This window comes from Barbus barbus, assembly GCF_936440315.1.
Source record: "Barbus barbus genome assembly, chromosome: 27".
Taxonomy (NCBI): domain Eukaryota; kingdom Metazoa; phylum Chordata; class Actinopteri; order Cypriniformes; family Cyprinidae; genus Barbus; species Barbus barbus.
Window position 1 is genome coordinate 16,491,329 of NC_136755.1, and position 14,836 is coordinate 16,506,164.

General features: G+C 40.3%; 1 protein-coding gene across 2 annotated transcripts in view; it reads left to right on the plus strand.

The window, feature by feature from the left end:
- The window catches only part of LOC306846782 (transcriptional repressor p66-beta-like), a 43,395-nt gene that overhangs the window by 15,954 nt on the left and 12,605 nt on the right, over positions 1-14,836 (plus strand). For both annotated transcript variants that reach the window (XM_079380389.1, XM_079380390.1), the window contains 3 exons: positions 13,229-13,588; positions 14,382-14,511; positions 14,623-14,754. In XM_079380389.1, the coding sequence (XP_079236515.1) occupies positions 13,230-13,588; positions 14,382-14,511; positions 14,623-14,754 (621 nt within the window). In that variant the 5' untranslated portion in view covers position 13,229. The remainder of the gene's footprint in view (positions 1-13,228; positions 13,589-14,381; positions 14,512-14,622; positions 14,755-14,836) is intronic.

The following is a 14,836-nucleotide window of genomic DNA, read 5'->3' on the forward strand; positions in this document are numbered from 1 at the left end:
TTTGTTCAGGTGTTTTTATCCGGCTAAACCTATTCTCGGATCCTCAGGTGGTGGATACCAGAGCGAGGAGCAGTGAGAGCCAAAGTGACAGCCGAATGAAAGAAATCAGGCAGGTCTTGACCAAACAGGTGTTGTCACCTGCTTTTGCGTCTCTACTGGAGTCAGGCTGCAGAAATGGCTGCAGCATGAGATCATGAGGCCCGGGTCTGCTGTTCAAGTCATATTTCTGCTTTACGCACCCTGGGGGAGGTCACACTCTCGCTGGTGCTTTGTCGCTTGTGAAAGCGAGTTCACGGAGTGGCAGCCAGCTGCTGAGGAGCTGAAGATAAAACTCCTAATGGCAAATGGAGGGTCGTCACCTTGTTGACATTTCGTTCTGCAACATGCCAGAAGGGCTCGGGTGTGCGGCAGTTTTAGAAACGGGAATCTAGGCTATCCAAATTTAAGGCTGGAATACACTAACGTGACTTTTGCCCAGTTTTTTGCCCCGATTTGCAGTCTGTTGATCCGAGTTGCCGAAAGCCAATTTGCAGATTTTAGGCAGTCAGAATTGACAGATTTCACCAAGACCTGATTTTGAGCTGCTTTTTGAACCCATTGTTTTAATTTGTTTCTCCAAACAACGATTTTTTTTGCATGAGTCTGTCGTGTTCGTGTTATTTAAGTCCATTCTTGTTATGGTTGCATTTTTTGCTTGACGTCTACACACTGTCCGTTGCGGTGAAAGTAAGGAGAATGTTTATTCAGTTTATGTAGTGTTTATCCAGGACCCAGAGTTCTGACATTATAAATGTCAAATCCGAACCCCTCTTCACAAATAATATAAACAGAAAAAAAGTCTTTTTATCCTCCTCTACGCCAAAGTCAACAGAGGTCTGCTTAAAGAGACAGTACACCCAAAAATTTGTCTTCATTTACTCACCCTCATGTTGTTCCAAACCTGTATGGCTTGCTGTCTTCTTCAGAGCATAAAAGAAGATATTTTGAAAGTTGGTTCTCTCTCTCTCTGTGTGTGTGTTGTTGTTGTTTTTGTTTTTGTTTTTTGTTTGTCCATACAGTGAACGTCATTTGGGTCTAGTGTTGTTTTGCTCCACATTGACTCATATTATGGACAAAAACATTCTTCAGCATATTTACAGAAGAAAGTAAGTCATACAGGTTTGGAACGTCATAAAAGTTCTGTCGTTTACTTCAGTTTTGGGTGAACTATTCTTTCCGACTACATCCATACTGTTAACTCCTTAAAAATCCTACTGAAAAGTCACCCAAATGATTCCCCAACCAAATCTGAGAACATTACTGTAAAGTTTGCATTCAGACATCAGCCATTGCCACCATTTCCCAAGCGTTCATGGCTCTCACCCTGTATGACCCTGTGCCAAGCCCGATCGCTCCAGCTTTAACTAGGTTATTGCGTCAATGCCTGCCCTTCACTATAAATCACTCTCCTTACATTTAAATCCAAAAGAACTGCGATTCCATCCAAACGGATATTTCCAAGAACAAAACGAGCAGCCAGTGCGTCTTGTTTTTTTTATTCGTCAGGGTGGGCACACACACCTTTAGCGATGGTGTAGCAGCCATTTTGAGGTCTTCGTGCTCAGCATCAGATGCTGCAAACAGGAAAGGCTTAATCTAGCCAATTGAGCGGGTGGATGATCAGAGGGGCTGCATGCGAACAGGCAGATTTGGGAGATGGGCCAGGCTCCGGGGGGGGGGAGATGGGTGCAAACCCCTGTTCTTTCACAATAACTGCTACGCCTTAGGACGAAACTTGGGGAGGACACATCGCTGCTCTTGCATGAAGGAATCTGAGCGTTAAGATATCAGACCGGTCCTTTGATTTTGCGCGTGTGTTTGCAGTGTACCGGTTCGTTCAGGGGGCTTCAGGGTGTGATGGTGTTTGCAGTGGGGGCAGAAGGAGGAGGACATTTTTGTGCTTGCAGTGATCTGATCGACAGGCAGCAGTGGCGTGTGCATAAAGAAAATGGTGTGCCGGTGGGGGATGGGCAGAGGGGAATTAAGGGTTGGCATTATGACAGGGTAGCGTGTCAGGAGAGTGCTGCTGTCTTTTTTTTTTCTTCCATTTCATTTTTTCGTCTCAATACCTCTTCATCCTCCGTCTGCCCTAACCCCCAACTCTGCCCCCCACCTGAACCGATTGAGATCCCAAAGGTGCGTTGTGTATCTGTTTACAAAAAAAAAGAATAAGAACTGAAAAGTACTTTGTGGTCGTCCGTACCTTTAAGGGGCCCCCAGAAAGTGAGCGCGTGTGTTTATTTTTACAACGCAGGGAGGAAAAAAAAGAATACTTTTTTTGGAAGGGGGGAGGGGTGGAGAGCGAGAAGGGAGGGGTCAGTTTTAGCTCTGCTTTGTGGTGTGTGGCACAGCTGTATTAGATTGGTGGGTCTGAAGGGCACAAAGTGAGTCTTGTTTCGGTATGGCCCATCAAACCACACACGCACAAATGGTTCCTCGTTTTAAGGCCCTTTCCCTAGTCCTGCACGAGTAACTATCTAGGGACCATCCGAAAGGGATCAGTTGGACTATATGGCGGGACAAAAGGTTGATTAGATAAAATGGAGATTTGAAAGTTGTGGTTTAGGGTGTTACAAGGGTCGCTGGGTGAGATCGCCAGATAATCTCATCCGGAGTCAAGCGATATGGCTCATCCATGGTGTGCTCGCTCGCGTACACCATTTCACTCTCTATCTCTGTTTTTCTTTTTCTCGCTCTCTCTTTCTTTTCATCTCGGAGCTGCTGCTGCTGCGTTGGCTGGCGTAGTGCCCAAAGCAGTGAGTCTGTCGTGGAGTGCGCGTGTGCAGGTTTCTGGGGAGGAGGAGGAAGAGGAGAAAGGGGGTGTGTGCGTCGATATGCAAAAAGGGGGGGTGGATAAAAGGAGGAGTGGGCAGAGTAAAGAGAGTCTGGTTTTTGTAGCAGCTGACTGAAACAGTCATTATATTATGTAAAGGGGGACGGGGGGGTGTGATGGTGTGGGGGGGTCAGACTGACGTGCACTGAACGGACCTTCTGATTGGCTGGCTGGTGCCATTGTTATGTGTATGCTTGTGCATTTATTGCTCACGCACTCCCTCGCTCTTTCTTTCTACTGTCTCAGTCACTCACACTTTTTTCCTCCTCTCGCTCTCTCTTTACACTTTCTTCCCCCTTTTTTTTTTCCTCACACACATTTGTGCAAGGTGGGTGGTTTGTAGTAAGGATACAACGTTATATATCAGGCTTTTATGTGCTTGCTTTTCAGTTCTTTAGTCGTTGTTGTTAAATTAAAGGACGTTATGTGGCCTCTTCTTAAAATTGTAGTGTAGCACTTTTTGCAGAGTTTTGTAGGAGAGATCACCGGATGTTTTCATGCTCATAAAACCAATCTCGTAAATTAGACTTTGCAGATGTATGATTAAACTATGCCAGAAGAAGAATTGAGTGCAAACGATGACATGAGAAATAATGGGATGATAGAGAGATGATGAAGTCATCAGGGGACCAATTACAGCTCAATTTAATTTGTAATTGGGGATGTCCCTACAATAAGGCATTTTAAGACCAGTCGCTTGTGGGTCTCAGGAGCTTAATTGGGTTTAGGAATAACTACAGTACTGCCTGTTTCATTGGAACTACAGCTGAACTTGACTATAAGGTCAACCGGGCGTAGTTTTAGCGTTTGGTTGGCTGAGGTTTGTCAAGCGGCTTGTAATTTGGCCAATTTAAAAAAAAAAAAAAAAACTTAATCCTGAGTGTCAGATTTAAGGCTAGTTCACACTACAGGATTTTAAGCCCGATTTGCAAGTTAACAAGCTCGCCGACAGGTCGGGCTGTAATCGGGGGAAAATCTGCGGGTGATCGGCGCTTCGCGATCTTTGTGTGAACTACACAACGATGCATCAAAGACGCTCGCTGACTAGGGTGACCACCTGGCAATAGATCTGTTGCGGGACAGTAGATGTGATTTTGCGGGACAATGCGGGACACGTGAGACAGATACATTTACTACTGTTATGTTATTTAAATACTGATTTACATTACATCCCTTGTCTTGTGCGCCGATTTATGTTTCTGCCGATGGATGCCCATTGCCCACACTCCAGGTTGCCCATTAAATCCAGGAGAGAGTATACGTTTTGAGCTTGCACACGTAGCCCTAATGTCTGATCGAGAGAGAGCACGCATCTGTTTTGTGTGAGAGTGAAGAGAATCCTGCAAACAGAGACATTTGTTGCATTCTTGCATTACAATAATGCGCTCTGGACACTTGTCATTAAAATAACGCCATAGAAACCGCCTCAAATGAACTATTAAAATGAAAAGAAAGTCGTGTCTGAAAGCTGCAACCGTTTTTTTTTTTTTTCCTCAATGAAAGGAGAATATCGTGTTTTTCCGTGTGCGCTCCACCATTTCCGTCGGTGGTGCTCGAGCCCTTGATGAGGTCCGCAGACTCCGCACATCCTTTGTGCCGTCCACGCAGTCGTCATCTGCGGAAAACTCCCTGTCTACGACTGCGTGGGTTGGTTATTTTCTTAGCTAGAACATGACGACTGGGCAAATGGGGTTTTAAATGCCAGTCAGTTTTTAATGTATTTCTTATTTTGGTATTTCAGTTTCTGGGATGAAAAAAAAAAACATACAGAATACATAATTGAAATGCGGGGACGCACCTTACGTCTTGCAGGATGCGGGACAAAGCTTCCAATTTCGGGACTGTCCCGCAAAATCGCCGACGCCAAACAAATATCTAGCATGCCAAATATCTGGACCTGTCGGCCGACTCGACGTCACTGTGGTGTCAGATGTGGTGACGAGCTACAGCCAATGAGAGAGCAAGCATGGGTTGAGGTCACCGGAAGAAAAACAACAGCAACTTCGCTGAAAGAAAAAGCTTATATTTTTGCACATAAGCATCTTTCACAGGCTTTTGGCTGCTATATTTTTTTATTAACCACCAATAGTTACTGTTGCCATGACCGACAAACACTCACACTGCACTCCTGTTCTCACGCAGTGAAAAACACATCACAGAGCAAAGAGGAAACTGACCACACACCGACAGAGAAGACAGAGCAGGTTACTGCTGATATGAAACAAGGTCTCAGGACTCTCAGCTTTTAAATCGAGTAATTTTTAAAGAAATTCAAACAATAAATACCTTTTTGTGGCTCTTCAATGTGTCGTGACAGATCACTGTATTGCCAGTTCAAACACGTGAACCGATCGTCTTTTCATATTTACTTAATGCACGAAATGAACATGAATAAACATCAGAAGGTGTTTAATTTCAACAGCGGAACACACCATTTTAAGTCCATCGAAGTTAATCTGCTCTTCTGTCTGATTTGTGGTTAAGGTTAGAAGAGATACAGCTACGGCTACTGGGCATGTGCATTTACATATTTTCCGAGCCCACAATATAACGTGAAACCTATGAAAATGGTTTTAAAAAGCACATAGCGCCATAGTTTCATCACTTTGTCAGTGTCGCAGTGACCGTCTTTTTGCAGTAAAGGACCTGTCATAGTTTAATGAGTGGAAGATGACATGAAGCTCGCGGTTAACCTGCATTGTAAGCAGATGAGCGCACATATACAGCTCCCGATCGGGGCGAAGTTCATTTTGCCCACAGAATGATAAGAGCACACTTTTTAACATTTTATTATTTAACACTCAGCATTTAACTTTAGCGCTGCAAGCTATGCAGTGCATGAGCAGATTTTCTGGTAAGCAAAACAAGCACTTTTAAATACCTCAGCTTATTGCCGTTACCGTGGCAGCCAACAACCGCACAGCTTAACCCTCCTCACATATTTGTTTAGTTATATTGAAAAACTTTCAATTCAGTCGATCTTTTTCACCCCGTTTTAAAGTATTTCTGTGAAGACTGGCCAGCTGTCAGGCATGTTCTGATTGGTCAGATCACCTCTCAATCAAGCTCTTTGCTATGGAAGCCCGTTTCCGCCAATGAATAAAAAATAAAACAAGGTAATTGCGACTTTTTATCTCACAATTCGGACTTTTTTTCTCGCAATTCTGACTTTATAACTCGCAATTCTGACTTTATAACTCGCAATTCTGAGATATAAACTCGCAATTCTGACTTTATAACTCGCAATTCTGAGATATAAACTCGCAATTCTGACTTTTTTTCTCAGAATTCTGACTTTTTTTCTCGCAATTGCGAGTTTATATCTCACAACTCTCACTTTCTCGCACCATAGCAAACCACTCTCCGTGTAAGGCTTTGCAGTACTTTGTTCAATTTGCTATAGCTGAACTATATATTGAACTAGATGAATGTTGCTCCGAATATGATTTTTGAACAAACATAAAAATGACTCATTATTCTTTATTTCTATGTTTTGCGCTCGCGGTTGGACACTACCGCCGGGCTTTCAGACACATTCTTCATTTCTTTATAGTTCTGAGTTTGAGGCAGCTTCTATCGCGTTATTTTAATAACAGCTGTCAAGTCAAAAACGTATTATTGTAACACGAGAGTGGATATATATGAATGCACGCAGGTGGATTTCCTTCACTCTCGCATAAAGCCCGCTTCCATATGTTCTTGCTATAGAATTATCATATATTATTATTATTATTTAGTCAATGAAGAGTTCAGATGCAAAAGCCTCTAAGTGCCATCTGAAATTTTCTTCTAAAATGAGCATTTTTCTCAGGTACAGGTTCTTTTCATTGTCATTAAAGTAACATAACTGAATATAAACGAAAAATACAAATTTTAGAAGAAAATTTCAGATGGCATTTAAGCTTTTGCATCTGAACTCTTCATTGACCAAATAATAATAATAAAATTAATGAATCCTTTATTTATAATTTTCATTGGGGATGTCTTGCTTGGTCTATCTTACAACATTAAATACAGGAGATAAGATAATTCTATACTTTGCAGACGGTCAATTCTCGTGTTTTTATGACAAAACGTGGTTTAGGGACCGAATCGACTCGTTGGGTGACAGAGTTGTCAGCTGGTGTAGTGTGTAAGCCCTGGTTGCGGATAATTTACAGAGTCACGTAGTGTGAACACCACAACGACTAAAAGACAGACAATCAAGTCATGTAGTCTGAACGGCACAACGACCTGCCGACGTGTAAAGTCCTGTAGTGTGAACTTGGCTTTAGCTGAGGTATAATATTTTTATTCAGTAAGGATACATTAAATTGATCAAAAGTGACAAAGACATTTATAATGTTGCAAAATATTTTTATTTCAAATAAATGCTTCTTTTAAACTTTCAAAGAATCCTTAAAGGAATTATTAAATTTTCTACAAAAATATTAAGCAGTGCAGCTGTTTTCAGCATATCAGAATGATTTCTGAAGGATCATGTGACACTGAGGACTGGAGTAATAGCTGCTGAAAATTCAGCTTTGGCATCACATTAATAAATTGTAATAAAGTTGTAGTTTTTCATTACTGTATTTTTGATCAACTAAATGCACCCTTGGTGAGCATAAAAAACATGTAAAACAATTGTACCAACCCCAAACTTTAATGTTTATTATATTCAGTGAGCGTTATTCTGGTTTATTTTTGACCATTGTTTATTTTATAATAACCATCTGCTGGTTATTCCTTACATATCTAAAATAATCTTACAGTGGAGACTTAGAAATAGTTGGAAAATTCAGGTTTTACCTTTTGGTATTTTTTATTTGTAGCTGTCATTATTTGCTGTAAGTGACACTGAGCTGGTCAGAATCAGCTGGAAAACATGAATTAATGTAATAAAGATTTTCTTTCGCGCTGTAGTTCAATTATGAATTATATTATGAATATATAAAACCAACTTAAATGTATAATTGTTTTTAACTTGTACTTTTAAGATGCTGTTCCTCTCATCATCATGCAGGACACATTGGACTCCTCCACAAGCCGTGGCTTTGATACCCCTAATCTAGATGGTCTTGAAGCTTTGCAAGTGGCATGTTTTGTTTTGAACTTCAGCTAAATATACACTGTAATGTAGCTTGCTGGACTGGCAGTATAGAATACAGCAAATGTTTTCTACATCAAAGAAGTCAGAAAGTAACAGATTCATCTCGCCCACAAGCTCACACACACACTTCTGAACCCTTCTTTCTAAAGTGTAATGGCTAAGCAAGGTCACCATGGCTGCCATAGACAGTACTGCCTGCGATCAGTCACGTCTTTTAGGAATGGATGATTAGGATTGAGATTTCCAGGAGCTGGATGTTAAATAATATTCATTAGCGCCGAACAAAAGCATTTAGGCAACGTATATGCTGATTTTGTGTTTGCACCAGGACCTGTGCGACGTTTGCATCACAAAGAGCATCATTTGTCAACACACGGATGAGAAACTCTCCTTCGCTGTCTGTCTATGTGGTCTATTAGTGCACCAGGGTGGTACCATGCTGCTTTTCTCCTGACCGATACGTGTGTCCACGGACCTTTGATCCCAGCTTCGCTCCAGCGCATCACATTATACACAATCCCTCACTTGCAGATACACTGAAATCAAAGTTAAGGAGTCCTAGGGCAAATGTTTGAATTCTGCATGACCTCAAACTGAGAGGGGAGCTCAGAGGTGTCAGAGATGAACTACGAGTATTCTCAATGTGCTTTCTTTCAAAAGTGAATAGATTCTGTTTTTATTTTGTCTGCTTGTCACTATAAAAATTAGTTCACTTGGCCTGCATGTAGGCCTATGCTGTATCCTTGTATTCATATTTAAATGTATACTTAATGGAGCTGCCCATACAGCAATATTATTATAACATGTACTTCAGCTGGATGTACAGCTAGATTCAGTTCTGATTCTCAGATTCCAATTTTGATTTTTAATTCTGATTCTCAAGGGCTCAATTTGAATTGAATTGATTAGTTTACAAGCTCTTTGAATTATTTTCCATTTTGATTGGATTCTAATTCCTGAATTCTGATTATGAATTTTGGTTTGACTCATTTACAAGCCTCATTGTTATTAATATCGCTTTTAAAGGGGTGGTTGCTTACGATTAAATTTTTTTAACATTAGTTAGTGTGTGATGTTGCTGTTTGAGCATAAAAAATATCTGCAAAGTTGTGGCCAGTATGAACCAACAACAACAAAACAAAAAGAGCCGTGCTTGCACAGGTTCTGCGCGATCATCTTCACTAATATCCTCTGCGTCTCAATCAAGCTCAAATTGATAAGCAATATAGACGACGCCATTGTTTACAATAAAACCGGAACACATGCCACTGAGGCGAGGGGCAGGACACACAACTAGAGGTGGTTTAGCCAATCACAACACACTGGACAAGCTAACCAATCAGAGCCCATCGCGTATTTCTGAGGGAGGGGCTTCATAAAAGCAGGAAATAATCAGGGCGTTTATCAGAGAAGGGACAGAGGTGTAGAATAAAGGTAAATTATGTGAAATATAATGCGTGTTTTAAAAAAATAAAGCATGAACACGTTTGACTGCACCCCATAAACACAATCAAGTCTAGAAAAAACAGTCAAACACCTTTTAATTTGATTCTGATTTCTAAGCAATTGATTTAGTTAGATTCTAAGTTCTGCTTGATTCTTATTCACAAGCTCTCAATTTAATTAGATTCCAATTTTTATTTGATTTTGATTCTCATAATCTTGGTTAGATTATGAGTTTGGCATGATTCATTTACAAGCTCTTGATTTAATTGGATTCCGGTTTTGATTCTGATTCTTAAGCTCTCGTTTTCATTAAATTCCAATTCAATCTGATATTTGATTCTTATTGACAAGCTCTTGAATCAGTTAGATTCCAATTTCCAAAATTCCAATAATCGAAGTTAGATTAGGAATTTACTTGGATTAATTTACAATACAAGGTCTTGGTTTAGAAAAGCTTCCAAATTGTACCAGTTCATTTGGATAGATTTCATTTATAATGTCCAATTTGTTCCATAAGAAAGTCTCGCCTTGCTTTTGCTGTAAATTTTACAGAGCAGTGTTTTAAGACCCTCCCTTCCGATTCGAACACCTTACGAATCCTTTTTTTAACTTCATTAAAAGAACTGGTTCATAAGAGTCCTTTGTTTCAGGAATCGTGCTCTACTAGTTACAATGTATGCTTTTCATTCACAAAAAAAGAACTGGCTCTGAGTCATTCATTTGTGAATTGAGAAGCACTGCACAAATACATTTCAACACTGCTCAAAATTGCAGTGTAAAAAATATTAATATCAGGATTACTCAAACAAAAATCCCCCCCCCCCCCCAGCCCCTCATCCATTTGCAAATGTACGTATTATGTATATACCTTTAAAAGTTTTTACTGTGTATATATACTTAAAGGTTTTCTCTCACTATATATGGGGTCCAAAGAATTAATACTGGGCAAACGGCAGCACCTGATAATGTTCTACCTTTAGACTGAAGCTACGAGCAGAATACAAATGCATCAGACAGATAAATAGGTTCCAGCACAAACAATAGCCTGCATAGAGTCCTGCACATTCACTGTCCAGACACTCCCCGTGTGTGCGTGTGGGAGGGGGGAGAGCCTCTCTCTGCCCTCTGGTCATGAAGGGTCCGCCCAAGCGTGCCTAACTAATAAAGACGAGCAAACACACACATGATCATTTAGATCTGTAGTACATGACACATGTCCAGAGTGCGGCAGAGTCTTTATGTGTACACGCAATCAAATCTGCACTTGAGAACGCATGACCCCGCAGTGTATGTGTGCGCTTCGCATGGGAACACACACAATCACACACACACACGCAGAGCGATTCGGTCACGTTATAGACTGGCTGTTGGGCTCCCGTGTGGTGTGTTGTGCTTTTGTCCGGAGGGGAGAACAGGAAGTTAATGGCTGACTGTAAGAATGCAGCAGAAGAGATTGGCTCATCTGGTGCTTCAATAAACCAATGTCACCGCTGGTTTAAACTGTTTATTGGGTTAACCGTGTGTTAAAATCAAACACGCATATTACACCGTATTATATAGGGCATCGTTTTGGAGTTTTACCTGTGCACTTAAGAATTTGTGGTCATGATGTGTCCCATCATAACATAAATTATATATTTTAGGAGACAGCACTCTCTGTATTGGACGGAGGGTGTTGGAATGTCTTCCAGGCATTTTCTGTCTCTTTAGCAAGACTGTGCTTTTTATCAATCTACTGCACTGTAGTTTTCTCACTCTGTCTCCCAAAACAGACTCCTTGTGCTTCAAAACTAGATCCGACAACAGAGCCGTTGCGCAGGAGTTAGCGTACCATGAGCTGATGAATGGAGCTGAGGTGGTCAATTAGCGAGGCACCAACATGAATTTTTGAAAATGGAATTAAACTGAAAAATGTTTCAGTAAATAATTTTACTGAAAAAAAATTGGGGAAATTGAAATTTGTACTATGTTCAGGGTGTTGTGTTCTCAGGTGCTAAATTAAACCAGTCGAAGTAAGGTTCTTGGACAACGACTGAACAATTTAATCTGACTTGTTTTCCCATGTACTAAGATTTTGCCATGTGCACCTTATTCACTTTGTCAATGACATAAGATTCTGAAACAGTCAAAATGCTTCATCAGAGAAGTGCTAATTAAATTTGGTTAGTGGGCCTCATTCACTAATCATGCATACTCATTAATTTGTTCATGAAATCTGCATACGAACATTTTCACAAACAAATCATGATTCATCAAGAACTATTAAGTTATTCTTTATTTGCATAAACAACTACCACATGTTAGCAAAAATCATATACTCTTGGTGGCCTTAAGAATTTTATACAGCTGTTTCGTCATATATTTCATATATGCTCAAAGATCTTGCTCTGTGCTCTCAGACGAGCATTTCTATGGAGAGCTTCGTAAGTTTGCTTAGATTGACGAAAGTCTGTGCAAAGCATTCTCTTATATGGAGATGTTATGGGTGTCTTTTATGCAAATTACTAACCTTGGGCACTTGGTCGCGCTTATAGAATGCTCCAAATTCATTAACATTAAAACAAGGTTAAGAGAGAATTCATGTTCTAAAATGCAAGTTGTAAATTAGGTGGGAATTTTTTAATGAAGTTTTCTTATGCGTATGAATGTAAATGTGACCCAGTTATTTCGGCCTTCCAAAACACGTTTTCGGTTTAAATTTAGGTGCATCACTAGGTCAAATGTAGGCAATAGGAGTTTGAATACAACTTGCACCTTTTCTGAGTAATCCTTTCCTGTTTTGTCTTTATTCAAATAAGCACAGTTGTTGGTTTTAAATAAAATTAAAAGTACAGCTGAAACGTAATTTCTGTATTGCTAGTGTCACAAAATGTATTTTGTTTCAACTGATTTACCTGTAGTCGTGTCTCCATTTTGCATACTTTAAAATTCTGAAAAAAATATATCTATCTATAAAATGGAAACGGGGAAAATACATATTTGTCAGCTGAAAGCACTGCTGTTGATCCATGAGTGAAACTCCACTTCATCAGAGAAGAAAATCCTCTAATTATAGTTCTTGAGTAAGACTTGTATCTTCAGTCACAGTAATCTGGTGGCAGAAATACGATCCCACAAGTGGGGAAAGTCGGTCCCCTCTTAGTGACCGCTTTGTGACGTTGTCAGTGGGAGTTTTGGGAAGCTGCGTGTCTGCACTCAGGAATCACTCTTGTTGTAACAGGCGCTGAAAGTGAGGTAGGGAGACCCTCTCTACTAGCAGCCCAAGCAAATTTCCTCAGTCAAACCATGAAAGTTACACTGATTTGTATGTAATGATCATGTAACTTATCAATTAAGCCTTGAGAGGCCTTGGTTCTTCTCGAGCACTGTAGTCCACAGCCTCAGCACGAGGCAGACTAATGGCTCTGTTAAGTCTGTGGGCGTGTGAGGAGTCATAGTAGATCGCGCTCAGCTCTTTCGCTGTAAAAGAATAATTAAGTGATTTGCATTGGTCTCAAGCAGGTGAATTTGTACTGATTCCTACAGATTAGGGCTGTCGAGATACCAAAATTTCGGTATTTGATACCAGTACCAGTAAAATCTCTTGATACAGCAGTGAAAATGAATGTACTCTTGAACACCATGCATTTTTTTTTTTTTTTTTTTTTTTAAGTTAACTTTTTATTAATGTTTATCATGTAAATATTGCCCCAAGTTGTTTAAAATTCAGTTATTTTATTATTTATATATTTTAATTTTATCAACTTTGCACCTGCTTTGCTACTATGGGTGAATAAAAGCATTTGTTCACAAATGTTCTCTCTCTGTGTCACTGACAGGATGGAGCGGATGTCTGAGGAGGCGTTGAGGCTGAACCTGCTTAAGCGGGGTCTGGAGGCGCAAGATGAGCGGGAGGAGGCACTGGCCAAGCGCCTGAAGATGGAGGGTCACGAGGCCATGGAGAGGCTTAAGATGCTTGCCCTCCTCAAACGCAAGGATCTGGCCGCTTTGGAGGGGGCAGCGGTTGCAGCAGCCATGGCAGAGGGCAAAGGCCCCGGGGGCAGCCAGGGGCTGATGGGTGCTGTGACCTACGAGGAGAAGATGAATGGAAGCTTGAGAGTTGGGGGCCATGGAGGTCCAAGTAAGAATGGGAAGGAAAACATAGTGGATGAGCCAGTGGACATGAGTGCCAGAAGGAGGTGAGGTTTCGGGAAAATGTTCAACATCTGTTTGTTGAAATGAGTACTGTATTTTCCGGAAAATAAATTGACTATAAGCCGGGTGAAAATTGCTTTGTTGAATGAAAAATCTGCATCACTGCATCTATGTGTATGTCCGGTTTTATTACGTTCAGAAGTACCGGTAAATGTTTACAAATATACTATACTCTATAAAAATGCATAGTTCCACAAATCCTTTACATGTAATGTTATTAAGTGCTATTTTGCTATTTTTCAGGTATTGTTGTTTTTGTTAATGTTTAGAATAAGTTTTTATTTCTGTATTTTTGCATTTTAATTCTCAAGAGTTGGTAATTTTGTTGTCTTTTTTTTTTCTATATTTACAAACTATTTTATAGATAGTTCTATATCTATATAAGATTTTATTTAGTTTAGTACATCACGTTAAACTAAACTGAAATGAGAAACTGTCTTGGCAGCTAGCTAAATCTTTTTCTATTTTATTTGATTTCAGTTAACATTTTATTTCCAGTAACAAAAAAGTTTTTTAATGATTTTAATTTTAGTTTTAGTTTACCTATAATAACCCTGTTCAGAACATAGCAGAAATAAAAAATATATAGAAGTATAAAGCAAACATAAATGTTAGTGTCATTCATTGTAAACAATTTATTATGGTGTTAAATTAAATAATACTTTAATGGTTTTATCCTGCAGGTGTTGCTAGGCCTTGTTTTTTTTTCATCTGGACTCCCTTAAAAATTACTATTTACGGTGCCCCTAAAAATCCCACTATTTTTGCTCTTCATAGCGATATAGTTCGAGAGCGACGCACTCCATCACCAGATGTTATCATTTTGTCAGACAACGAGGCGTCTAGCCCCCGGAGCACACCTCACCCTGAGGAGAAACAGCATCAGGCCAACCTTGAGATGTTTAAGGTGCAGTATCCCATGGAGGAATCAGATCTATCGTTGGTTACCCACCATTAAACCCTTAGAATGAGTTTAGTGAACCTAATTGCTGATCTCTTGTGTGTGTTTGTTCTGCAGGGGAAGACTGGCGACGAGCGGCAGCAGATGATCAAAGCTCTCCGAGAGGAGCTCAGGCTGGAGGAGGCCAAGCTGGTGCTCCTGAAGAAACTGAGACAGAGTCAGATGCAGAAGGAGAACGTGGTGCAAAAGGTCAGAACCATACACAATGTCCTGTGCCTTACTCTATGCTTGATGCCAACTGGACCAGTAACTCTAGTCTACACTGCCGTTG